Source organism: Rhinolophus hipposideros (genome assembly GCF_964194185.1).
Source record: "Rhinolophus hipposideros genome assembly, chromosome: 1".
NCBI classification, from domain to species: Eukaryota; Metazoa; Chordata; class Mammalia; order Chiroptera; family Rhinolophidae; genus Rhinolophus; species Rhinolophus hipposideros.
This window is the reverse complement of record NC_138047.1, coordinates 39,085,738-39,112,270: the sequence shown is the minus strand read 5'-3', so window position 1 is coordinate 39,112,270 and position 26,533 is coordinate 39,085,738. Positions and strand designations below refer to the sequence as shown.

Here is a 26,533-nt window from a genome sequence, read left to right as displayed (position 1 = left end):
AGATTCTTCTTCCCCCCTCCATTGCCACACTCAAAGAGACTGGGGAGTTACACTGTTAGACAAGCAAAATGCCAAGGGGCCTCTGCAAGGTGCAGTTTTGTATTTGAATCTGAAACAAAGGATTCCCATAAAGATGCCCTTTGAAGGGGACGTAGGAGCCTTCAGAGCAGAATTTCTGCCTTGGGACCTTCGTTCCCATAGTACCCTATTAGGGATATAAAGTTCCAGCTGAGGGAGAAAGGTTTGGCTGATAAGTTAGAGTTGTCTGACTTATGAACAACTCACTGGGAGCCACCAGCTTCAGTTCTCGGTTCTCGGTCCCAAGGAGATTCTTAGCCAGACATCGAACCGCAATGGTCTCCTCTACTTTAGCAAATGTCACCCGGCCCTCCACCGTACTCCTGTCTCGGGGGTGGACCTCTGTGATGATGTTTGAGATGTTGTTGGCCAAAACTGTCCATGAAGTCTCATTGTTACATCTGGAGAGAGAAAGGACATAAATACGGAGCCAATTATCGGGAGTAATGGAGGTGAATGGAGCAGTGAGAATAATCTAAGACGGGGCAAGCTGTTCTAACCTGGTCTTCAATTTGGAGGCGCTACGGGTTGATTTTCTTATTTTATGAGCATATTAACATTCACATATGTTGCACACACCCAATAGAAAATAACCTACATGTGCATAATTGAAAGTTAACTATTCATGACGGCAAGACAGAAATAAACAAGGTCAATCAAACGTAACTGCCAACGACAAGCCTTGAACCCAGCAGCAAACTGTACAGTTCAACTTCGAGAATGTTTATCCATATTTTGTATCCCTTCAAAAAAAGGGCCTGGCAGCCTCCTTTCTCTCCATCCACACTGTGAGAGTCCCTAAGGTGTCACTGGGGTGGGAGTGGTCCCATACCTGATTTATGGAACCTAGATTTAGCTCCAGTCAAGATCCAAATCTGGCCCCTTAACCCTAGGAGGGGGCAGGTCCAGGAGAGTCAGCCTCCAGGAGAAGCAGTCAAGGTTTCTGAACACGGCCCCTCGCCCTGAGTAGAAGTGTGAATGTGCCGCTCGTGTGCCCATTCGTAAAGGTTGAGGAATGGGACAGGAAGGAGGAACTGGTGAGTTAACTCCCACGAAAAGGCAGGTAGGCGAATAAAGTAGGGAGCAATCACAGGGGCAGTATTTTTATTTATGCTCACAGGCACGTCTAGCCACCAAATAAAGTCCGCCATGTAAGAAATGTGAGGTGAAAATGTGGGCTAAGGTAGTAAAAATCCCCTTATCGCAGTACTTCTTTAAACTCATCTTCTTTTCAGATTACAAACCCTTTGAGAATCTAATAAAAGCCACTGACCTCCTCCTCCCAGCTATTCATGAACACACAAATTCCATGCTCAGGACCCTAACTGGTAGTTTATGAGACTTAGGCCGAATAAGAATCTAAAGGGCCAGCAAAAGAAATAAAATGCATTGGCGGTCCTTTGAGTCAAGAAAGAAAAATTCTGACCACAAATGAAAAAGTAACACTTGGTTTCCATACTTCTTAATATCCTTGCAAATCATCCACTCAATATCAGGAAGAGGTGTCCCTTCAGCTGTACATCTCACAGTCTGTCCCCCTGTAGAGCCATGGTGGTCGTCGACCAAGTCCAGAATCGATGAGGGAACTGCAAGAAGTGGAAAGAAATCAGAATTGAATGGTTTGTGAGCCGGAACTTCTGGGAACTACAAAGTGAATACTATGAGTTTAGAACTTGCCCACAGGACATTCGAATGTACAAATCAAGTAATTGCCCAAGTGGAGGCTGGAATCAGTTGTGTACAAAATAACGTCCCAGTTTTCCACAGACCCACTTGGTTAAGAGCATTTTCACAGTTTCGGTGTCTTGGGATTTGTACCCTGTGGTGTTTTAAATCTGGAGTGAGGAAAGCAAAAAGCTCTTGTGGTTATTTGGCTTGAAAGGCAAAGAGGCTCTTAAAATTAATATAGCTTGGGATTCAACTAATGGATTCAGCTCAAGTATAATCTAAAGCAGAATTTACCAAAGTGCATCTGCGGGCTATTATTAGGTTTAAAAAAATTTTTTTTAATCTGTGATCAAACACTTTTAAAATATGCTAATGCTCGTATCATAGATTTATTGTGAGGTTCAAATGAGCCCACCTAACACAATACCTGGCACATGATAGGCACTCAGTGAAGAGGTGCTGAATCGGAATATAAATAGACTTGGGCACTCTTTTCGGGTAAGGGTCACGGTATGTCTATAAGGAGGCTAAGCAAAAAGGCCAAAACTCTCTGGAACCATCTAAGGTCATCTGGACCAAAAAGCATCATTTCACTCTTCCAAGAACGGTAGGTGCCAGATTGAGAAGTGGGTGATAAGAAAGCTGTTGGAGCTTCGGAATTCCCAGTCGGACTGTTCCAGAGCAGAGAAACCTCCCAGAATTGTGTGAATTCTCAAGTCCAATAAAGCTATCCCTGACATGTAACATCTGCAGTCCCTGCTTCTCCTGTAAAAGTGATGCTTTCCCCTCCACAACCTGGGAGAAAAGGACCAGGCTCTCCTCAGGAGACACTCATTCACTGAGTCAAGCGTTGTCTTTAGACTGCCCTTACATACCTTGAGTTAAGAGTTCAAAAGTATAGCTCTTCACGTCATCTTCATTTTGAACTACAATAGTGTAATGGCCACTGTCTTCTTCCTTAGCCCGGATCAGCTTTAGTTTGCTTCGATACCTTAAAAAAAAAGGACTTTGTTTCAGCAAGTAGCAGCCAAATAAAATGCCAATCGCTTCAGTAATTACTGTGTTCAATTTAAATTTTATTTTTGTAAAAAACAAAAACATCTTTTTTTCTTATCTGGGTCATTCCTTTTCTGGAATTTTTCCACACACTTCCTACATGTTGAAGGTCTGAGTTGCAGGCACTTATTTCATAAGCAGAGGGCCAGACATTTTGAGATGAGCAACGGCTTGTGTGGCTCCAAGAGGAATAAGCTCTGATAAGGCCTGACTTCTGAATGGAAATAAATGCATCTCACCAAATTTCCTTTTTTAAAACACACAAAAAACTTGATTTTTACCTTTTGAAAAATTACTTGCTTCCCCTAAATATCTATCCTTTAGGTAGTTCAGCTGAACAATGGAACACTGTTGGAAGAATGAGGCACTCTCCACATAATGACATGGAGAGGTCACCCGGATATAACATTCTTACTTGTATTTGTTTTAAAAAATGCTGGAAGGTTTCATAAGAACCTAATGAAACTAATAAAAATGTTTCCCTGTGGGTGGGGAGGAGGGGATTACTAGGCAGATGGGGACAAGAATGGAATGAGGCGTCTTAAAATGCACCTTCGTTATGTTTGAATGTTTTTAAAGCATAAGATTCTATCACCTATTCAAAAAAAATAAATTAAAAAATATATTTCTTCATATTTTATTAAAGGGAAGTTTCCTCCAAAGATTTCTTGCACATATTATAAATGACATTTGGCCCTGTGTGTGTGTGTGTGTGTGTGTGTGTGTACGTGAGTGTGTCTGTGTATGTGTACTTGTGTGTATGTGCACCAATATAGTATTTGCCCATTTGATTGTCCTTCTTTATAAATAAAAAAAAAAAATCAGAGGATGGAAAAGCAACTCGAGTGGAGAAAAGCACTGGCCATGGAGTGAGCAGACCTTGGGCATTACTGAAATTCTCCATGCCTCAATTGCCTTACATGTAGCATAGAATATTATATGACTAGAATAGAGTTATTTAGAGAATTAATTTAAATAAAATTGTATGTGTGAAAGCATTTCATAGGCTCCAAAGTAACCTGCAAATGTAGAGTCTTCTAGCCCCAGTTGCCAGTTACTAGGACCTGCGAGGAGAGCATGCGGGGCTGGTTTTCCCTCTGCTGCACCATACTGGACACGATCCAGCACTGGATTTCCTTAGACAGAGAGAACCCTTAGGCACATCTGACTGCTGATTATCAAACGATCTTCTGTCCTTCATTTTCTATACTTGGTCAGCCAAGAAAGCTGGTGGATCCACTACTTCCAAGCTCCAGGAAGCCAGAAACCCCATCCATCCTGTGCATCTGTGTGCTCTCTGGCCCTTAATGGGAACTAGAATATGTGCTGAAGGAACTCTCGACCCACTTTAACAGGAAGCTTTCCTGAACCACTCAGGTGGGGAGCTTTGTCTTGGATTATCGCTTGCAGATAGTGCTAGTGCAAGTGTTTGAAGTGTTGGCTGTGCCAGGATTTGCCTATTCCTCCTGGCCACAGCCTAGTGGAAAACTCAGCACTTCCCACTCTTCGTGCACTTTCATTTCGCTTCATGAGAAAGCCTTGCAGATTCAGTATTCCACTTCTTTTTCCATTGCCATCCACAGAGGTCGTAAAGGTTCATTTTCTCAGATGCTGCTTCTCAATTACACGTGGAATTTAAGTTCAGAAAGAAGAGAGCAAATTTTGAGGTTAAGTGAACTGATATAAGAGGTTCTGTCTCCTCTTCCCTGGTGGCTTGAAGGAGAGGACTGACTTTCGTCTCTCTGGGATGATTTCTGAGAAGGGTGTAGAGCTGAATTAGCTGGGCCCTCCAAGATATACCTTCTGCTCCTGGATTCTAGTCAGCTTAAAACTGCAAAAGACCTCAAATATCATCTGATCCAATTCCTTGTCTTGAAGGACATAGATATTATTTATCCTGCATTATAGATGAGGAAACTGAGGCTGAGGGGTGACTTACCCAAAACTCCACCGCCAGTTAAGACATGAGAACAGTCTACCATTCTCATCAGAGGACAGCTACCCAAACTCTTTATTGTGCGTTTTCTACTAACCAGACTCTACTCTGATTTCCTACGCAGACCTCACTGGGGCAAATGTGTTTCCAATTTAATCAATGATGATTTGCTTCATGTCACCTTATGTGATAATTGTCTTACATCTGAAGTCACCATACCTGTCTACTTGCAATATGAATGACGAACATCAAGGAATATATTCGATCCAAGTGGGTCCAATTTTATTTTTTCTTCCACCCCTCACTGGATTCAGGAACCTATCTTTTATTGGAGGCAGAGTTTTTTAGTTCTACCTTCTTCTTATTTTATCATTAAATACTTACCAAATACTATTAACACATTGTAATGTTATCATAAGGTACTTGATTTTAAGTATCTCCTAACTCAGATTGCTAAATTTTCTGGATTGATTCCTGGTTTGGATTGTAGGACATGCACAAACATCAGTCGATCTACAGACACACGGAAAAAGAACAGGCGTGCTTGGGAGGGCTGTTTCTTTACCTTATTTCCTGAATCTTTTCTATGTCGGTCGTAATCTCAGTGAGGTTTTCAATCAGAGTCAGGTTGTCTTTCAGCCAGGATATCCTGGGAGGGGGGTAGGCCTGCACATCCACCACGAAATGTTTCACTTCATGCAGGTTGACAGCTTCCAACTGGCTGAAGTTGGGTTTGATTTCAATGAACCCTTTCTCTGTACAGGGAAGAGTTTCCATTAAATAATGATTACCGCACAGTGGGTCCCGAGCAGCATGGATGACGGACATTTTAGAAAGCAGAATGTACCATGGACAGAAATGGTGACTTTCTTCATTTCTTTGACCTCCTTGGTGGCCTGGCGAGCAGCACATTCATAATCTCCACTATCTTTCACCGTGGCCTCAGGGACCATCAGAGTGTACACCAATTTGATGGACGGGACCTTGATTTCCTCCAGCATCGTGATGCCTTTGCCTTTCTACAGCAGAAGAGGAGGAAAACCAACCTTAAAAGCGAGCTCCTAGGAGTGAACTCATGGAAACTATGGACTGTGGGTGACAATGCTATGACAGTGTAAGTTCACCAACTGTGACAGATGTACCACCCTGCAGGGATGGTGATATTGGGGGAGGCTGTGTCTGTGTTGGGGCAGGGGGAGTATGGGAAATCTCCGTACCTTCCACTCAATTCTGCCGCGAACTGAAACTACTCTAAAATATAGAATCTGATAAAAAAAATTTTTTTAAGCTAGCTCCTTAGAAAATCACATTCTAAAAAGATATTTAATGACATGGTAAGGTGTTTGTGCTATATTGCCCAAGGAAAAAGGATATAACAAAATACTTTTTACATTATTAAAGGTACTTATTAATTATTAAATACTTATCTATATATACAAAGTATTTAAAGGATTTACCTCCCTAAAATATTAACAGTGATGCTCTGGGAAGTGGCTTTTCCTGTTTCTCTATATTTTATAAAGTTTCAACAATAAATCTGTATTACTTTTATTATCGGACAAAAAATTTATTATATACTTGTATTTTGGGGGGCCAAATTAGCATCTACTTTGGTTTGGGGGGCGGGAAATGTCTATCTCTAATAAATGAAAAAAACTTTTATGTTTTAAGGATTAAAGGCAAATAAGTATCAACAGAAAAACCAAATAGTTTCATATTTCAGGGAAAATATTCACATACTGGACTATGAATGAGGCTTATAAGGCAATATCTGAAAAGGCCCAACTTCTAATCAGATGCCCCAGAGAGAAAGGAAGAGCAGCAGCAAAACTATCAAATGCCAAAAAGAGCAGAAAGCAGGAATTTGTATATCAGGAGTGAAGGGGGGGAATATATATATATATGTATATATATATATATATATATACATATATATGTTTTTTGTATACGTATGTATATATACATATATGTATGTGTATATACGTATATATATATATGTTTTTATGCATACATATGTGTATATGTTTTTTGTTCTTCCGGAGGCTGTTGTGTTAAGCACTATTAATCATTTCTTCATTGTACTATTACAGCCTTTTACACTCAGTTCTCTGACACACTTACCACAATGCATTAGAATAAGTGAAACTGCGTGTCAGTCCCCAGTGACCAGAGATGGCACAGTGGTCCCCCTGCCCCACTTCCATCTCCACTCCTCCCTTCTTCCTCCTTCTGTGCATGGGTTGGCTTCTAGCAGACTGCTTGGGATTTAACAAACATCACTACATCTTTGCTGCATGATTCCAATGATGCCTGTTCACTGAAGGTAAGACATGCAAGGAAAAGGCCAGGCAGGTAGGAGACAGAACAGTGTCCCAGGTGGCAGACAACAAAGCAGAAATGGAAGGGGGGCAGACAATCAACATTATCAAATGCCTCAAAACCCAAAGGCACGGGAGCCAAAAACATAAGAAGCAATAAGTGTCTCAGCATTTAGCAAATTGTAAAATCCATTCATTTTTTTTGCTTTTCTAATGTGTTTGGCTATAGAACCTTTCTATTTCTTTCTCCTTATGAACAAGAAGGCTCAGTGTACAATCTTGATACACCCTGAACGTCCTGGTCCAGCTATTGTCATCTCAAAACTCTCCCACTGCTCAAAGAGAGCCGTAAAGTCATCCAGCCAAATGTGCTCATTGTAGAGATGGGAAGCTGAGGTCTAGAGAAACTGAGAGACAGGTCTTTGGAGCCCTGCTGTGCTCTACTCCCTGCCACCAGCAGCCTCGCGAGTACCTACCACTTCTCCGGGATAAGCCCACTGCAGATCAACCACCTCGTTGTTAAACACGGCACAGGTGACCGCAATTGTTTCCCCGGACTTATATACAGTTTGAGGAGCTTCCATTTCTAGATCAAGTTCTGATGTGGCTATTTGAAAAAAAAGAACAAACACAAGGACCTAAATATCCATACTATAATTAGGATCCTAATTATCGGTTTGGTGTTTTTTTTTTTCTTCAAGAAAACCTTGAAAAATAATTGGAAAACCACTTTGATCAAGACAAAATTTTGAAAATTTCAGAAGCCTGGATTTTGAGTTGGCAGACATAATTTGGCATGTAGTTATAAAACAAAAGAGCACATACACACACAGAATAACAATAGCAAAAATGTATTCCAATTAAACAGAGCGTCACATTTCTGAACATTTGGGTTCATTGCAATCGTCTTTTGCAATCACCTTTACTGATGTATTACTGAAATACATCTGACCCACAGATGTACTTATTCATTTAATCAATGAACCTTTACTGACCAGTACTCCTCTAGGCACTAAGCTCCTATCCCATCATTCATTTAATCAACTAACCTTTACTGACCAGTACTCCTCTAGGCACTAAGCTCCTATCCCATCATTCATTTAATCAACTAACCTTTACTGACCAGTACTCCTCTAGGCACTAAGCTCCTATCCCATCATTCATTTAATCAACTAACCTTTACTGACCAGTACTCCTCTAGGCACTAAGCTCCTATCCCATCATTCATTCTCCTCTTCTTTCCCACTCTGCTCCCCAATTTTATTCTCAGTACTTTCCCAGAACCTAGCACAGTGCCTGGCATAAAACAAGCCCTTGATAAGAATGAAATGGCATACTCTTGCTGCTGCCATACCTACAAGTAACTGCTCAATAGATCGTTGACCCGAACATGTATTATACTTGCCCACCCTCATTAACTACTCACATCAAAGGGATGAAGTCTGCAACTACAAGCCTTTCTCAAAATTCAAAATCACGTTTTTTTAGCTGCTAAAATTAATCTAGGCGTCCAACCCCTCTCCCCGTCCTCCCCCACCCTCCGCCAATATGTATTTGTTTTTAGGGCCTCTGTAGTCAGGAATGTGAGTAAAACAGTAAGAGGCTTATACAATCAAAGAATTCCTTACAGTATTTTGAACTAATGAAACACGAAATCTTACAGGGGTAAGAAAGCTTTTACCTTCCATAAGGCTAAGCTTCCTATTGTTATAGCCAGAGGTCAGCCTAACATGGTATGGGAAAGGTGGGGTCCTAAATCCCCAAATCAGAATTCAGGACCTCCATCCATCACCAGGGACTATGATTTTTTTTTTAAATTCTATATGCATCTGATTATTTTGACTATAACTCTTATTTAAAGGAGGGAGAAGGTCTATTACCTTTTAAGGCATAAACATTAAATGGAATGGTCTGGAACTTCTTCCCTCTGACAGTGGCCTCACAGATATAGGGCCCAACAGTGAAGGTTCCGTTAAAGCCCTGTCTGCTGTCATAGGAGGCAAGTACCACCCCATCACTGCTCAGTAGGGTCACCGGAGTATCGGGATCAGTCGTGCGACAAGGTATGATGGCAGAATCATCATCTTCCACGATGACTAAGTAATCTGTCATTCCTAGAGGTACGAAGGCTACATCTGGGTCTGTGGTTTAAAACAGAAAGGCAGGCTGATTAGGCATTTAGTTCACCTTTACACATATAAGCAAAAAAAAAGTATCCCATTGGCATTAATCTTATTAGGAATGAATTTTACCTTCCCACATATGTCCAGAAGCTGTCACACTATTGGCATTAGTCATCGTCATAGCTAGAAGGTGATTTTAAAGTATGAACAATGCCGAATTGCCTATGCCCTAATAAAAAATACTGATGATACATATACATAGTAGCCAGGAATTAAAATAAAAAATTAAACAACGACTAAAAACAAACAATGGACAGTAAAATAACCAAATTGGTTCAAAACAAGAACAAAATATAATGTTTAAATTAGGAAATGCTTTTGAAAATTCCTATCCCTGGTGATCAGCTCATGGCTAAGCCTAATCAATCAGGGTGGCTTCTCTGAAAAAGTCCAACATTCCTCTAACTGCAGGAGCCATGCAAGGCCACTCCCCCCAGGGCCCCTTTAAGAGCCAAGAACTGTGTTGCACTGGGTTTCTTTAGGCTGGAGGACTCCTGGGAGCTCCTTAGACGTGTGGGTCTCACCTACCCCACCTCCCTTCCGGCTCTCTCCTTCACTCAAGGTCCCACTTGGCACGCAGTCAGACAGCTCTCCCAGCCTCTGCTAGAGCCCTCCCCATGTTCTCTCATCGGCCTCTCCCCCAATAAAACCCTGGCATGATTAATCCCATCTTACTCCTATCTTGGCATCTGCTTCTCAGAGGACAAAAGACAACATCATTACTATGGGATGTGCCCCTGATTTTTAATTAAAAAGAAAAAAAATCCCTTCTGATTCATCAAGAGTAGATACGTGTTTTATTGAATTTGAAAAATAGCCTAGGTATTTGTAAACTATTGAACTATAAGCAACTAGGCCTACCTAATTAATGTGTGTCCCCAACACTTAGCACAACGCCTGACACACAGAAAATGCACAGTAAATATTTGTAGGACTTAACTGAACTGAATAGAAATGAGTGCATTTCAGGTTTTCTTGCATCACACCAAGAAAGGATATGCCACAATACAAATGATTTTCAAAACAGTGTAGTTCCAAAATATTAACAGTGAGTATTTCTTGATAATGACATTACAAATGATCTTGACTTACTTTTGTGTGTTCTCAATCTCTCTTAATTTTCTCCAATAAACATGTATTACTTTTCTATTTTTTAAAATCTCTAATACAATACACAGGAGAGTTACGACAACAACAATGTTGGTCCAGGGGACCCACTCAGCTCACCTGGCACGTAGATGTAAATACGCCTGCCTTCAATCTCGTTTTCTTCTGTCTGCGTGTGATTGTAATAGCAAGTGTACAGTCCCGTGTGGGCCGCCGAGGCATTGACCACTTCCAGCACCGTCACAAAAAAGCCACTGTTGTTCTCCTCATTTCTGATTTCCACATTGAGGTTCTCGTCAGGCATGGGGTACTGCCAGCTCACTTCACTCTCCCCAAAGCATCTCAGAGAAAAGGATGAATTCAGCTGCACAACCTTTTCATTTTCATTTGGGAGGATGGAGGGTAATGAAAGCTGGCAGAGGATTAGGCTCGGCCCTGTAAAAGGAAACAGGCTCTGAATAGGATGCAGCCAGAAGGGACAGTCTCACCCAGAGAACCGAGAGAAGCAACAGTAGCTGCTTATATGAACAATGACCATCTCTACACAAAAATCCGTTAGCCTGGGTGCCCATGAAAAGCCCCCCATTATAACAGCCACCGCATCTGCTGAGAGCAGAAAATGCTCCAAAGGCTTCAATAGCCACACCAAGCCCCCCTGACTCACCCCCCAAACACTCAGATGGATAAAGGACGTCTGATTCCAATTCCATATTTCAGACTCTTATGTGGGACCATAAACTATCCCAAGATGGCATAGGCTCAAGCACATATGGGTTCTTTATTGCCCACATTCCCTGCAGAGGTTTCCCTTAGTGAAAAAAAAGGCGAGGAGGACAGGGGCAGGGAGACTGACTAAACCAAGCACAAAGCAGATTTGTGCTCCAGAATTACACATCTCCTGTTTCTTACAACACTCTGACATGCCTTCTCTCTAATGACTTCCAGAAACCAAAGCAGGATGATGGGGAAGTTCATTCAAAAATAAGAACAAGTAAAGCCCAAAAGTGAAAAGTTTATCTTAGAACCTAAAATTTCCGTCTGGCATCCCCTGTCTATCCAACTGAGAGCAGATATATTATGACTCAATTAATTGATGATTAATGGTCTCTAATCTCCCCTGGAGTCCAGTGTTGGGATCCCAGCCATCTGCAATATGTGCCCACTATGATTCCTGCCGCTTGTTAAGATGAAGTCGTGAGGTGATACGTGATAGGTGATCTCAGGGTCACCTATCATCCTGAGACGCTGTATAATTAGTGGAGTTTAGAACTGCTAAATCACCAATCTTGCTCAAACCCACCGTATCCATATAGATAAGACCTAAAGACACTAATAGGCCTAAGTTCACTCCCAGACGAGAAAAACATCAGCTTCATGGTGAACACCTGCAATGCATCAACATCTGGACGATAACTAAGAAAAGTCCAATAAATATTTCAACAAATGGCTCCAATGGCATTCTCCCGGTAGAAAAGAGTAAGATTCCCAAGAGGCAAATCTTCTATTAGATTCCGAGAGAAAAGGTGGCTCTAAGAGTTTCCAGCAATTTAAACATCTTCCACTTAAGATAGATAATGATTTTCTGGACAAGAATTTTCCTTTTTTTGGAACATCCTTGAATGTCTCTTATCCAGCCCTATTGGAAACCCATGTCTAGGAAAAGGAAGAAGGTCGTGGGTAATTTAGACTATTCTGCCTAACACTTATGTTTCAATGCTATGTTTGACATACACTGAAATTTCCCCTGGAGAACAATCTTTTTGAAATGGAATTAGTGCAAAGGGAGCTGACGGTTTGTGGTCACTCTAGATAATGTCTATAATTTTCGACTTCCCTTCACCCCAGATAATGAGCTCGGAGAAGACGGGGATTCATACCTGCAAGGAGACAGCCTAAGCCCAGGAGTGCCAGACGGGAAGTCCCCATCGCTCTGGAAAACTGCAAAAGTCAACAGTCAAACAGAAACAGTGTCAGCCATTAGAAATAACCCATGACCCTAGTTTTCTTTATGCTTTGAGCTACGGAAAAAGTCAATAGCATCATTTTAGTCAAAAACATCCCAGTTGAAGAGTCACAATTAAAACAACAAGATGCCTAAGAAAAAATCAGATAACCTGACAGGGCTCCAAGCTATCTGAAGCTGAAACCCTTTTTGATTACATGCAGTTTTCAAATTCCAAAATGTCTCGCTTTATTGTCTTGGAATGTGTCCAAGAGCATGGGAGAATTGTTCCTTTTCAACCATTTCAATTAAGAACATGAAAAACAAAGACGTAAACATATGTATTTACTCAACTTCCAAACTTGAGCTGTTTTCACTCAGAATGGGTTGTCACTTGCTTTGTTTCACTCCAGAAAGTACATGAAGGGCATATCCTCGAAAACCTTTGGAAAAAATGCTTGGCTGGAACAAATAACCTCATTCTTTAAGAGCCATTCAGACCTAGGGTTTTTGAAAATCCCACTAACCAATGTCACTTAGAGAATAAAGTCACTTTGTGATACGAAGGCCAGAGGCTGTACTAGGCTCAAACCCAGCCTGCATTCTCCTACGACCTGTACCACTCACAGTCCAGATAAGCAAGGCTCGAAAGCCCTAGGCACAGGCATGTGGGGAAGGGCAGTAAAGAAAGTGAAGGGAGAGGAAATGGGAGGGAGAAGTGTGACCAAATTTCTGTTGTCTCAAGGGATGTAATAGACCACAGGATAAAATTCAATGGAGACTGATGATTCATTTTCTTATTTTTTTTAATTTTTTTAATTAAATTTATTGGGGTGACAGTTGTTAGTAAATTTACATAGATTTCAGGTGTACAATTCTGCATTACATCGTCTATAAATCCCATTGTGTGTTCACCACCCAGAGTCAGTTCTCCTTCCATCACCATATATTTGATCCCCCTTACCCTCATCTCCCATCCCCCCACCCCCTTACCCTCTGGTAACCACTAAATTATTGTCTGTGTCTATGAGTTTTTCTTTCTCATTTGTTTGTCTTGTTCTTTTGTTGTTTTTGGTTTATATACCACATATCAGTGAAATCATAGGGTTCTCTGCTTTTTCTGTCTGACTTATTTCACTTAGCATTATTCTCTCGAGATCCATCCATGTTGTCACAAATGCTCCTATATCATCTTTCCTTAACGCCGAATAGTATTCCATTGTGTTTATATACCACAACTTCTTTATCCATTCATCTATCGAAGGACATTTTGGTTGTTTCCATGTCTTGGCCACCGTAAAAAAAGCTGCAATGAACATTGGAGTACACGTGTCTTTATAGAGAAATGTTTTGATGATTCATTTTCATGTTAAGATAATAGTAGTACCTGCAGAAACCAAGTTCTGGACTCTGATTTCCTGCAACAAAATCTGGGGAATGTAAGAAGTGGAGAGAGAGATTGAAATTGAATATCCATAAGACACAAGCAGGGAAAGCAGTGGAAAGGCAGGCAGGCAGGCAGGCAGGAAGGAAGGAAGGAAGGGGAAAATTAAGGAACAGAAAAATTAAAGAGGGGCCCATGTTATGTTGCCCTGTGATAAAAGCATCGAAGAGTCTATTCTGGTCAACTCTCTGAAAAGACCCCTTTTCTTGATCTTTCTTTTCATGTATACCCCCACTCACTTTATCTCCCCCTGCACCTCCCACATGACGTGACCAATAAAGTGGTCTTCCTGAAAGCAATAAAAGAACTCTAAATGGGCTTGCAGGTGTTGGTGCCACTGAGCACCCAAGTTTCTACTGAAGATATCTGGGATACAGTAGATCCCTGAGTGGCTTGCAACCCAACTCACGCAATGGAATGACATCATGGGACTGAATTTGTTTCATCACTGACTTTGGAAACTGTGTGTACATGATTCCTGAATAAACTGTCTGAAAAATAAAACAAAAAAGAAAAACTTCAGTGTATGTTTGTTTACCTCTAGTTGTTTGTTTTGGATTTGTTGTGGAGGGTTTTTTTGTTTTTTGTTTGTTTGGACAGGATCCAGTAGATAACAGCCTAGTAGTTTTTGGTGGTGCCTGATCATGCATTTTTGCTTTAACGTGGCAAGATGATTTACTTGCAGAAAGCAGACTTCTGCTTCATTGAATTCTACCAGGAAAATGGAGAAGGAAAAAAGATGAAATGCTAGAAATGGAGACGGGGGTGAATTGGACAGAAAAAAATAATCATTGTTTTCTCCAAGGCAGGAATGAGAAACCAGTATTGACTAAACCAAAGTTTTCATGTGTGTGCTGTGTTTGTTAATAATAATCCTGTGACATATTCGATTTTAAGAAGTGGCAGTTGAGCCTCAGAATGGTTTGGTGACCAACCCAGCAATCTAACACAGTCTGTGTGATGCAAAAGCTGCGCTCTCTCCAATCCACCATATGGGTCTCTCTTAAGAGAAGGTCGCTGTTTCAGCCTTGTATGTCTCCCCCTGCCCCCCACCCCAACCCCAAATATTTCCTAATGTGAATCGGGGCCCTGCTTCTCCTCTCTGCTCACCACAGTGAGAGAAACACAATTGCGGTACTCTGAACCCAAATGCAATTTGCACAATGCTGGCTGGCTGCTGGCTTCTCAGGATCCTGGAATGCCCGGGGAAGCAGGGTTTCCACGCTGCTGCGATGGCGGGCACAGCGGGCCCCACGGCCATGATGGCCAGTCTGATTTACCTCAATTAGCAGTAAGGGCTCGTGTGTTTGTACATAGAAATATCAGCCTCCCACTGATAATCCACTTAGCGAACTTCAAAGGAGCCCTCCAGAGCCAGCTTGCTGTCTTGGGTTTTATCACATTTATATCCTGTATTTCTTTAGCAGAGCTTGCCAACGATGCATCTTTAAAGCATTCCCCAGCTTAAGAGAGAGGCTTGCTGAGTTTTTACAGGGCGGGCTCTGAGCAATAGTTTGCCCTGGTCAGGCCCCACCAGATTTCCTTCTGTGTGTCCAGATATGGTGGACCCTCTGGCAGGTAGGATACTTACTAACATACAAAGTGGGCAATGCCTCGGGAGTGAGCCATAATGATGTGAATACTGAGAACCAACATGTGTTGCTTAAGATTTCAAACTCCCTTCTCTGATCAGAGTGGTCCCCTGGCTAGAAATCCAGGCAGATTTGTGAAGTTTCATGTCATTACTAATCCATAACTCAGAAAATTTACTCGTGAGTAATTGCAGAGTTTGCCCTACCAGTAGGTGATAGAAAAAAACCGACTGGGGAGGATGGAGCCTTTCCTGCCTACTGTTCCTGCAGTGACACTCTCTAGGAGTCTTGCTATTTCCGGAACTTTTCTACTCTAGAAATAAGCACTCATCCTTAATCAGTAGCCCATCTCCTGAAGCTCGTCCAAAAATCAGATGTGTAAATATAAGTAATTGGCATTACAATTTCAGAGAAACATGGCACCTTATGAATCAACAAGAACAAATTACTATGCATGGAGGAACAATAAATTTCAACCAAAGCTCTTTTAAAAAAATCAGAATCATTTCTCTATGCCAATTATGTGTTGGACTTCAGTCTCAATCCTCTATAATCACAACTCTAAAACTTTTGCAACAAGTTAGAGAAACAAACAAGAAAAGAGATCTCTGCCACATTCAATTTCAAGTAAGTGGCCCGTGATCCTCCCTACACTTCCACCCCCACCCCACCCCCTCACCCCTGCCCATTCTCCTGTCCTTCTCATTTCTTCTCTCAGAAGATATGATGGAAATCCCAATGGACTAGGCTCCGATCCCGTCTGACACTTAGTTCATCTCTGAACCTCACTCTCTTCTATAAACCAGAGCTAATCACACCTGACTTGCCATGTAAAAATACATGTTTACTACATTATTGTAAAGATTAAATTGTATACTTTAATTGAAAGTGCTTTGAAAACGACAGCTATTGATTTCCATTTTAACTCTTTTTCTGCAGACTCCTCAAATGCTTTAGATAAGGGGGACATCAGAGCGGCTGCTTCAACTTCTCCTTCCTGAGGAAGTCAGGCCCCAGAGCACATGTGACTAGCCCGGCGCCATATGCCTGGTGCAGAAGCTGCTCTGAACTCAGAGTCAGCCCAGGCCTGGTGTAGCTATCAAGACTACTTTCAGTTGCACAAATACACAGTCCCATAAACAGAGAAACAAGTCTGTTTGCAATCATGATTCTTTCTCTTTTAACCGATTGCCATCTAGTCTCCGCAAACAGAAGTGAACAGCCATTGAGTGTGAGCCTATAACCAAAGACAACATGCTAAGCTAGAGAGTAAACAGAGAGCAAGCAATGCAAAAGCCCTATTTTCAGAAGTAAGCATTATTCTCATAAAGCCACAGAGCTAGCTTCCCGGTCACCAACTGCACAATGCACCCACTGCAGAGCCACCGAATATTGAATTTCACCCCACCCTGGCATGATTAAAGGCCACAGGAGACTCTCTCACAGTCCCAAAAGCCACTGACGACTTCAAGAGTCAGATTTCCGAGGTTTAGTTAATTTCAGCTCTCCTAAGTTAATTCTAACTGTGAAAATTCCATATCCTGTCCCCCCCCCTCCCCGTGACAAATGTTCTACTCAGTCTCATAACTTCAGCCCAGGCAATCCACCAGTCTACACTGGTGACAACTTCGCAGAGGGTGTGTTGACATGGATCTATACTCCACCAGAGCCTGTTTTGTTGTTTTGATCTCCCTGAGCTCCGTTAAACATTCCAGTGATGGGTGCGGGCTGGAGTATTTTTACATGGGAGCATTTTATGGGACAGTTTGAGCTCATAAACCTTTCTGCTCTCCCTGCACTAACCACAGGAGACTCACATGACACTTCCTTTTGATTGTCCCCACATTGGTGTAACCCTTAATGGGATTATCTTAGTTGCAGCAGCTTGTAGTAGTACACTAGAGCTTGAGATCACCGAGCCCCCGACACAAGGGCTTCACTCACAAAGGGAAACGCAAATTCTGCTGATAATCAGATATGGTAGGTCAGCACTTTGCTCATGACATAAGCGTCAAAGATTAACAACTAAGGCAAAAAACTAGGTAAAGGTCCACAAGATAAATGCTGTCTGCCCATTGATTCTTGCAGCTCTATAATAAGAAAAGAAAAGCAGTCATCATTTTTCGCTTGGTCCTACAAAGCCAAAAATGCATCTTCCTGATGCCACGACTTGCTCAAGCCCATTCCCTCAGAGGGTCACTGCAGTTCTTAAGTGTGACCAGCAGGTGGCAGTGTTGGTCAAGGACTTGGGTCAAGGGGTTCGTGGGGACGCCAGACAGCTCTGCAACTTCTGGGCTAAAATGTCCCAAATCTTAACTTCCAATCTCTTCCTTTTTGGGGTTGCACTGTGAGGTTTCGTGGTGACCTCAGTTCAAAGCCCGCAGCATAGAAGCAAGAATACAGAAACTGCTGTTGAAAATGTGTAAACTCTCCGCGGGGCCCCAGAATTCGGTGGGCAGACATCACCATCATCCCTGCGAGCGGGAGCAGCTGGGCCTCGGGAGCCAGGAAAACGACTCTGCCATCCCAGGCCGCTAAAGTTCAGCAGGAAAAGCCACTCGAGAGGCGGCTGGGAGGTTCAGGGTTTTGTTTAGCCAATGCTTTCTTTACCTCGGAGTTTCCGCCCACTGGGGGAGGGAGACCACCTGGGCCGCGCTGGGTGGGGGTCGCAACGCCATTGCCAGCCCGACCCTGCCCAATCTGTTCGCACGCCGCTGTCACCCCTCGTAAACCCGCCCGGTGGGGGCCGCGACGGCCGCGCAACCGAGAATCGCAGGCTGATTGGAAACGACTGTTCCCGTTACACAATAACGCGGGGTCGTAAAACAAACAGCCACAGGCCGCTCGCGCGGCAGGGGAACTAGCGAGGGAATGGAACACAAAAGTCGGCTACTACACCCCCAAGAGCGCCCAGGACCCTGTAACCTCCGCTTTTCCCACATTTAATTATTATGACGCCCCACCTTCATCCTCAAACCCAGGGACCTCTACGCCCTCCTACCCACCCAGCGCCTGCCGGACCCACCCAGTGGCTGTGAAGCGTCTATTCGAGTCCTCCAGAAAGGGGAGAGGTGACCCGATTAGTCTTTCTGGGCTCCTTTGGGTCTCCGCGGGGCGCTCCGACGCGGCGGCCGCAGCGCAGACCGCGGGAGGCTGGCGTAAAGCCGGACCGCCTCCGCGGGGCCACTAGAGGGCGCAGCAGCCCCGCGAATCTTACCCGCTGGCTTGCTCCCTCTCCTGTCGACCGTTCAAATTCCGGGTCCCCGACAGCGCAGCCGAGACCACTGCCGTGCCACTTTCGCCGGGGTGCTTCCGCACTGACACGGTCCAGCTCCCTGCCCCACCACACCCACACGCACACTGAGCAGGCCGCTTCCCTTCCCACCGCCTCTGCACCCTCCGCGGTTCGGGGTGGTGGCGACGACCCCGAGCTCAGGGATTCGGTGCCCCGGCCCGCCGCGCTCCTGGCTTCAGAGCTGCCGCGGCCGCTGAGCCCCAGTCACGAAGCTTGGCGTTTGCATTGTTTTCGATTGAGACCCGAGAGGGGGCCGGACCGAGTGGAGGGAGAGGGAAGGGGCGGGGTGGAGGGAGAGGGACCGGGGGTTTAGGATTACAGTCGCATGCCAGCGCCTCCTATGGGCCTGAAAGCGACACGGCCGCGGGCAGCGGCTCGCGGAGAAGACCGGGGCGAGCTGAGACTGCGCCCCCTCGTCTTTTAAAAGCCGGACCTTCCCAGCAACCCCCCTAGGCCGACACTTGCCTTTTGCCGACGCAGCCCAGCGCGCACTCGCGGCTGCCTGTGCTTCTTGCTCCCCTTTCTCGGGGGAAGGGGGACTACAGTAGGAAGGGAAGGAAATGCCCCAACTCAGGTGGTCTTTATCCCCTCCATTCTACTTTTTTAACCGATCCCTGGCTCACTGTTCAGTTTTAACCAAAGGAAACGCCGTGGAGCCACTTCAGCAAAAGATTAGCACCGGTTGAGCCCGAACTAGAGCGCAGTGGGCATAAACAATTTGCTCCTGACCCTGCATCCCGCTTGGGGGTCAAGCCCGCAAGACCTCCCCTGGTCACCCCCCGACGGCTGATGCGGCACGCGGACCACGCGAAAACCCCATGCGAGGGATGCTGAGAGCCGCACCTTTCGGCCGAGTAGTGTTTTAGCTCTTTGCCCAGAATTGTCACGTTTCCATCAGCGGCGTGTAACCTTGTCGCGGCTCCACGGAGGCCAGAGGGAGTCCCACCCGCTGGGGTTTGCGGGAAAGCGCTGGCCACCACGTCCCCAAGACGAGTCCCAGAGCTGCGCGCCGCCCACGGCCCGTCCCCAGGAGGCACAAAATGGGCCTGCCTCGGCGCCAGACACTTTTGCAGCTGGAAAGCCCTGCCTGATGCCCCTCCCCCTCACCCCTCCCAAGCCCGCGCCCTGGGAGGAAAGTGGACCTGGGGCGGAGAGCGGGGAGCCGGGGCTCTGTTTCAGGTCCTCCTCGGTCTAAGGCTTGTGCAAGGGCCGAGAGTCAGCTACGGGTCTCAGCCTCACCTCCTGTCTCCCCCCCAACCCCGCTCTTAGGACTCCAACCCTGGAGTCCAGCTACATTGAGTCAAACCAAAAGCAAGACTATGCAAGAGCCCCGAAGCAGAGAGGGCGTCAAAGTGAGACTGGTCGTGCCCTCGCCTATCGGGGAACGAAGGAAGGGCCCCCTTTATCGTGAGGACTGAGGAAAAGAGGAAGGGGGGGCGAGGGGAGAGAGAAAGAGGGAAGGGGTGCAAAGCAGCAGCACCAGAATGCGGGTGGGTCAGATGGCGGGGTGGGGGGTTGCTGTAAAAACCACAGCCTGCGCGGCAGCAGAGGAGGTGCGCAGCCCCGGGCGCCCACTTCCTCCGCTCCAGCAGCCCTGCGGCCCACTGAGCTCCGAGGTGTTAGTGCGCGGAGCAGTGCGACTGTCTTGCCTGTTTGCCCTGGATGCCTCTCCCTGTTCTGAAAAGCTGCCTAGCTCTGGTTGGGAGCGAGTATGGCGAGGCGAGACGGTCCAAAGGTTGAGCAATTCGGCTGCAGAGCCAAAAAACCATTTCCCACACCGCCCAGCCCCGGGCTTTTCCAGGCAGCTCAGCCAGTCGCGGGGCAAACCGGACCTGATAATGGCCATCCACCCTCTCTCTCCAACCCTTGTTTGCCTTTCACGGAGATGAGTAGCACGTTCTTCCAGGCACCTTCTGTACATCCTGAGGTCTTAGCAGGGTAGGAGAGCAAAGGACGGGACCCGCGCTCTGGCTGCGGGAGAAACGGACAGGGGATAGACAGCCCAGCACTTCCTCCCCGGCCAAGACGCTCGGCCAGGCCCCTGGCGGCTCCTGCACACCTGGCCAGGTTGCCGGGGTTCCAGGCCCCCTCCGGCAGCCGTACTCAGATCTGGCCGCATTCCCTCTCGCTCTGAGCTGGCCGCGACCACCCTTTCCTAAAAGAACCGCTGATCCCAGTTGTTTCCGAGCCAAGAGGACGCCGCCCGCTCCCTTTGCGCTGCGGGGAGAAGTTAATCTCACGGGTAAAAGCCGATTTCCTTGGAGATAGACCTCGGAGGAAGGAGGGGCGCTAGGAGACCGCTCTGCAGGGGGCAAAGAGGCCGGCGCGGGGAGCGGAATAGAGACTGGAGTCACTGGAGAGGCTGGAGCAGCGCAGGGCTAGTGCAGGGGGCGAGTGCCACGCATCCCAGGTCGTAAAGGGGCATGCAAGGGAGGTCTTGGGCTCAAGGCCCGGAAGGAGGCGGTGAGAGTGGTCGGCCTCGCGCTTGTCTTACCTGGAACCAAGTTTCTCCGTTCCGAGTCATCCCTCACTTCCCCACAAGAAGTTCAGCGCTTTTGCTGGCGACCTTCCTTCTTTCCTTTCAGCGCCGGGACTGGGCAGCAGCAGAGCCCCGGGCTTTGCAAGAACAAGTCCACGGAGGAAGGGGGCGCACAGCTACGGGTGGGGGTGGGGAGTATGGCGCACAATGAGGGCCCCTTGGAGCGCAGTTCTAAATTCCTCAAATCCGGGTTGCTGGAATGCGAGGCGACGACGACTTCTTCACTCGGGGCCAAATGTGTTTGTCATTACTCCAGACCGCCCGCCCGCGCCGCCGTCGCCCCGGCGCTAGGGCGCGCAACCCGAGCGCACTGCGGGACCGGCGCCCGTTCTCCCTCGCACTTCGCTAATCCCACAAACCGCTGGGGAGCTCCCCAAACCCGGGCCCCCTCTGCTCGCCTTGGAGCCGCCACGGTAGATCTGAGTCCGGCCCCGGCTCGCACCCGGCGCAGAGCCGTCCAGGAATTGCGTGCCCTGAGCCGGCGCTGTGTGCACCCAGCGGGCACCCAAGGTCCGGCCTCCTCCAGCCGAACCCTTCACTCCTCCCCTCGCTGCAACCCCTCCTGCGCCCCACTCGACGCTCTTCTCACTCTCCTCCCCCGATGCTCCCGCCGCACTCCACGCCACGGGTTTGCAGCGTTGTCCCGCCAAACCGCGAGCGAGAAATGAAAATACTCATTAAAAACCTGTCGCCTTCCAGGACCCACTGCCAAAAAGCAGGCAAACACCTCTGCCCCCACTCTCAGCACTACTTTGGTGCTTGTCCCAGGCTACACTACGAGTACCACCCCCGACCCAAAAAGAAACCTCAAAAATGTAAGCCTAAACAATTTCTTTGGGAGGCCATAGAGTTGTTAGAAAAACACTGCTTTTAAAAATAGATCTGGAAAATGTGTGTGTGTTTTTTTTTAATCCCTAGACTTTCGAACTCTATGGCTATCTTCCCTCCAAGTGAAGTTTATTCAAAATAAGTTATTATCTGGACACACGACTGGAATTCAATTCCAATTTTGTTTTGTTTTGTTTTCTCATCGCCCAAAGTTTGAGTGAAGCTACTTCACTTCCAGCCCAAAGGGCCTGACAGGGACTTCTCTTAGAAACAAAAATCATTTTTTTTCTTCTCCCTTACCTTCTCGTCCTATGTCAATTCGCAATGAAAATCCTACATATGCAGTAAAAATTGTGTCCACGGCCTCCAGTCCTCCCCTGGAGTTCCCTCCTCTGTTTCTCTCTCTCTCTAGTTCCAACTGTAATGGGCTCAAAAACCGCGTTTTGTAATTGATTCAATGTTATAGTCCATCCTTCTAAAACTAATCATTTGCTCTAAGTAAATAGCTGTCAGGAAATGAAGCCCCCCCCCCCGGGCCTCTTCAAAATAAAAGTTTCCTCGAACTGTGTGCTCTGAAATCTCCCAAGCCTTCAGATTGCGCCCTCGCGTTTTGCTCTTATGCAATCAGGGGGTCCAGCCCCAACCCCCAGACTTCGACAACTGGGGAGGGGGGCGGGGAGAAGTAGACCAGATGGGGTGGGGGTGGTGGAAGGGGGAGGTGTTGATGCTTTGCTGGGAGAGAGGTTCAGGAAAATACAAACTGCCCATCATTTCTAGAATGAGTTTGCCTCCTGATTTGGGGGTATTTCCCTACTCTGCTATATTGCTTAGTATTCTCTTCGAAAGGAAGAAAAAGAACACGTAAACTCGCATTTAATGCCCAGAGAGAATATAAATCTGACATCGAAAAGTGGTCTCTTCTGTAGAAATTCCAAGCCGAGGTAGAAATAGGGCCCTCGGCAGAGGTCTCCTAGCGGTTGCGTCGTTTTGAACCTCGGGTCTTTTAGGGAAAGGGCCAGGTAGTTGCTAATCTTTTAATGGGATTAGACAAACTGTTGAGTCCAATATGATGATGCTGGATTTTTTGTTTTGCTTTGTTTTTGAAAGTGGGTTTGAACGAGGGTACAAAGAATCGAGCGTCTCTGCTCGATTTGGACGTTAGGAACGTTCTCGGACAGAACGACCTTTACTCCCTTGGAGCCACTTATCTTGTCTTGCCTTTGTTTTCGGGGTTATCTGGGCGAGGCTGCCCTGGCTTCTATCACGTACACAAAAAGGTTTAGGCTTCGGCGTTTAGGGAATCATCTGTGACAAGCCCTCCACCTCCGCGTTCAGGGGAGGGGTGCATTTTGACCATCTCCTCGCGCCATCCCGCCGCCTGGGTCGTACCCTTCCAATGCCCTGGGGTTGAGAGCGGAGCCCCAAACCCTATTCCCAAGGCACCAGGCAAGAGTGAGGGTGAGAACGATCCTGCTCGCTAAGGAAAGGGGGCGCTGACGCTCTAGGAACCAGACCTGGGCGGAGTGGCGCTTCCGAGAGAGGGCGGGGGAGGGGAGCGCATTCATCTCTTCGCCTTCTCTAATTTTGAATTCTCTGGTTGGGTGTAGTGGGGGAGGTAGTCATCCTTTACACCCACCCACCACACACACTCTTCAGAATGGCCTGGGCGGCCAGGTTGAGACTGGAACGTCGGACTGCCATCACCTTTCTCCTTCATCAGGAGCGTGGACACGGGACAGCTGGCAGGGGAGGGTCACCGAGAAGTACTGCAAGGGTTGCTGTGCTTAACTGGGACGGGCTCCTGGGGTGTCAGGATCGGGAAGACGCCTGGGGCTGAGCTAGGGGCCCTATTTCCCAGCCCCTCTGAGTGCCGGCCTCTCGTGCATCTTCAGTTTGGGTGACTGCACTGCTCACTATTACTTCCACATGTTCTTTCAGGAAATCATTGAAGGCAAATATATGAACAGTCCCTTGTTCGGAATGCTAACAGGATACCGTAATGTTTGTAGATAACGAACGAGAACCAACGACCCCAAAAATATCAGAGTGCGGAAAAATAGGAAAAAGCGGGTACTGGCTTTCAAGCGATTGATAAAGACAAGTTGATATCTCGGTTTTTATACCAAATACCCAGGAGGGTAGGAGGCGAGGCAGGGAGCTACCCAGGAAGGCCTGCTCTGCTGCCGGGAAAGTGCTAACCCGGTCTCAACAGGGTCTCCTGCAAGCAGGACCCCAGCCCTCCCCGCGCACAAATAGTAACTTCACAGTTCCTTTCAGAGACTCTTAAGGGGGCCTGAAAAGGGGGCTGGGCCGGGGTGTCTTCGGGCCGTAACTCCTCGCGAGTTTAAAGCCCAGCGAATGGATGAGCAAGTGAGCACCCAGTTGTCCTTCTGGTAGTAATTACCTGCCTAATTTGAATGATGCCTTTGTTATGATCATTAACAAACATTTGCTAAAGGTTTCCATGTGTGACATTCCAGAAGGTTTAAAGGCTTGGGGAGCCGACTCCCCGGACAGCGCTCTGGCGGGGGGTGGCGCAGGGAAACAAATGGTTGGGGGAGGATTTCGCCGAGTCTGGGGCGAGCAAAGATGGAGAAGAGGTCAACATCTGCCTTCCCTGCCGAAGCAAAATAAACCCAGTGGTCAGGAGCAACCTCGGGGCTGGAGGCCCACGGAGAGAGAGAGGCGGTTCTTTCCTGAAAACGAGTCCTGCCCGCAGCCCCCAGCCGCCCGCCCCTCCCATTGCTAATAGGCGAGTTTGAATTTTGCCACCCGCCCTCCGCCGCTGCTTGGAGACTTGGGGAGAGGTCGGGTCTGCGCGCTGCAGCCTGCCGGGGCGTCGGGGGAAGGTGGGGCCGGCCAGGCCGCGTTCTGCTCGTGTTGTTCTAAGATCCTTCCAGATTGCTCCCCTGTCGCCCGGGGTCCTGGGTGGTCCTGGAGCCGCAGCGGGCAAGAAGCGGCCCGGGGCCAAGACAGTCTGCGGGGTCTTTTCTCCTCTTCCTCGGCTTCTGCCCAGGCCACGGGGGGGCGGGGGGGGGACCAGGCCCAGCTGTGCTCCGCAAAGAGTGACCTTCGCCCGACTGGGCAGCCGTGAGAAGGTCCCAGTTCGCACCAGGATTTTGGTTTTCAACCTCTTGTGTGTTTTCCTTAAGGGATCATCATGGGGTTAAGAATGAGGGTTTTCTCCCCAAAACGGGAGCCTGAGCTGCTGCGACCCTCTAAAAAGGAGGAGGCCCAACTCCGGAGCTCAGCTGGGCAGGAACATTGGGGGAAAGCGGCGGTGCTGGTGCGGCTTCGTGCGTCTAGGCCCGCAGGCAACACGAAATTGGCTGCGAGGGTATAAAGAGATGTAGTGGAGCCAGCCATCCAAAAAAAAAAAAAAAAAAAGGCCCCACAAACTTTTTACAACCAAATCAAAATGGTCACTGAAAACAAAAACAATCTCCCCCTGCCCTGCCTCCCAGACTTGCGCTTTCGGCCCCCGCCCCTCGGTAACCGCGGCTGCAGCTCTGGGCGTCACACCTACGGCTTTCGTGGGCGTTTCCCACTGAGTTGGCTTTTTGTTTCTTCTCTACTCCTCCTTCGCTGTCAGCTCCTCCCCCCAATTCTACTTCCCTCGGAGAATTCAGAAGGTCTTTTGCCTTAGAAGACCTGTAGCAGTTATCAAAGCCGTTAGTTGTGAAAATCACATGTAAACAAACGTGATTTTTTTTGACGGGGTAGGGGCAGAGTTCTAGCTTCCTGATTTGAAAACGAAGGGCCGTTTGGTGGTTGGCCAAAGAAAACGGCGCTAACTGCCCCTTCCCCCACACCCTTCACTTCTTGATTGCGAGCCGCATCCCCGGGCCCAGGGAAGGGACCTTCGTGGGCAAGACTCGGAAAAGGTTTCTGGATGTGACACACAGATGTGGGTCTCCCTGGGGAGCCAGGCGAGGCCACCGCCTTTGCCTCGGGTCTGAACCAGCTGAGGCTTGAAAGCTCGCTCCGAACCTCTGTACGCTCAGAATTCAGAGAGCCCCAAGTTGTGGACCAGGAGTTCGAAGATTTCTCCAAAAGGGTCCCCACTGGCGTGTGTAACTTTGGGTGACAGTTCTCTCCCCAGGGCTCACTCACCTCCTCTTCTCACGTTTGCTGGCTGGATCTAAGGGCGTGGCGTCCCTTCAGGGTTCCTGGGGGCTCTCGCTCTAGAGACGTGTCTCCAGAGAGTAGAAGGCAATTCCCTGCGGTTGGGGAGCAGCTGCACCCTCTCCTAGGGTTCCTAACACCCCGGCCTGCTTAGTGACCTCAGTATGGACCAGAGATTGTGAGCCCAGGTGGGCCTGCACTCCTCAGAGGTGGAAAAGAGGTGGGTATGCATCTGGAGTTTTGATACCATTTTCCCAGGAGAGAGCCCCACTTCCTCAATAGTTTTGTGTCTCCTACTCCCCTCTGCCTCTCTTTCGGCCTTAGCTTTTAGTTACTTTTAATTTGAAAACCCCTGTAAGGGGAAGAGGAGGGACTGAAGAGATTGGGAGGTCTGCTCTCTATTAGGGGCCTCAGCCATCCAG

The 26,533-nt window shown here is 47.1% G+C and overlaps 1 protein-coding gene across 5 annotated transcripts in view; it reads right to left on the bottom strand.

Annotated features, from left to right (window-relative positions):
* Positions 1–22,641, bottom strand: part of PDGFRA (platelet derived growth factor receptor alpha) — a 39,337-nt gene extending 16,696 nt beyond the window's left edge. Inside the window, exons 1-10 of one of the 5 annotated variants that reach the window (XR_013994677.1) lie at positions 22,287–22,608; positions 12,224–12,284; positions 10,467–10,781; positions 8,937–9,197; positions 7,533–7,663; positions 5,586–5,757; positions 5,304–5,493; positions 2,622–2,737; positions 1,538–1,664; positions 286–479 (exon numbers count right to left, since the gene is read on the bottom strand). Coding sequence is in view for 4 of the 5 variants with exons in the window: in XM_081069614.1 (XP_080925740.1) it covers positions 286–479; positions 1,538–1,664; positions 2,622–2,737; positions 5,304–5,493; positions 5,586–5,757; positions 7,533–7,663; positions 8,937–9,197; positions 10,467–10,781; positions 12,224–12,284; positions 21,114–21,143 (1,597 nt within the window). In the remaining variant the exon portion in view is untranslated. Of the gene's footprint in view, positions 1–285; positions 480–1,537; positions 1,665–2,621; positions 2,738–5,303; positions 5,494–5,585; positions 5,758–7,532; positions 7,664–8,936; positions 9,198–10,466; positions 10,782–12,223; positions 12,285–18,541; positions 18,663–19,462; positions 19,673–21,113; positions 21,683–22,286 lie in introns of those variants that run through there. The other 4 variants (XM_081069615.1, XM_081069614.1, XM_081069617.1 and 1 more) reach the window with 4 other exon arrangements.
* Between the last annotated feature and the right edge of the window lie 3,892 nt (positions 22,642–26,533).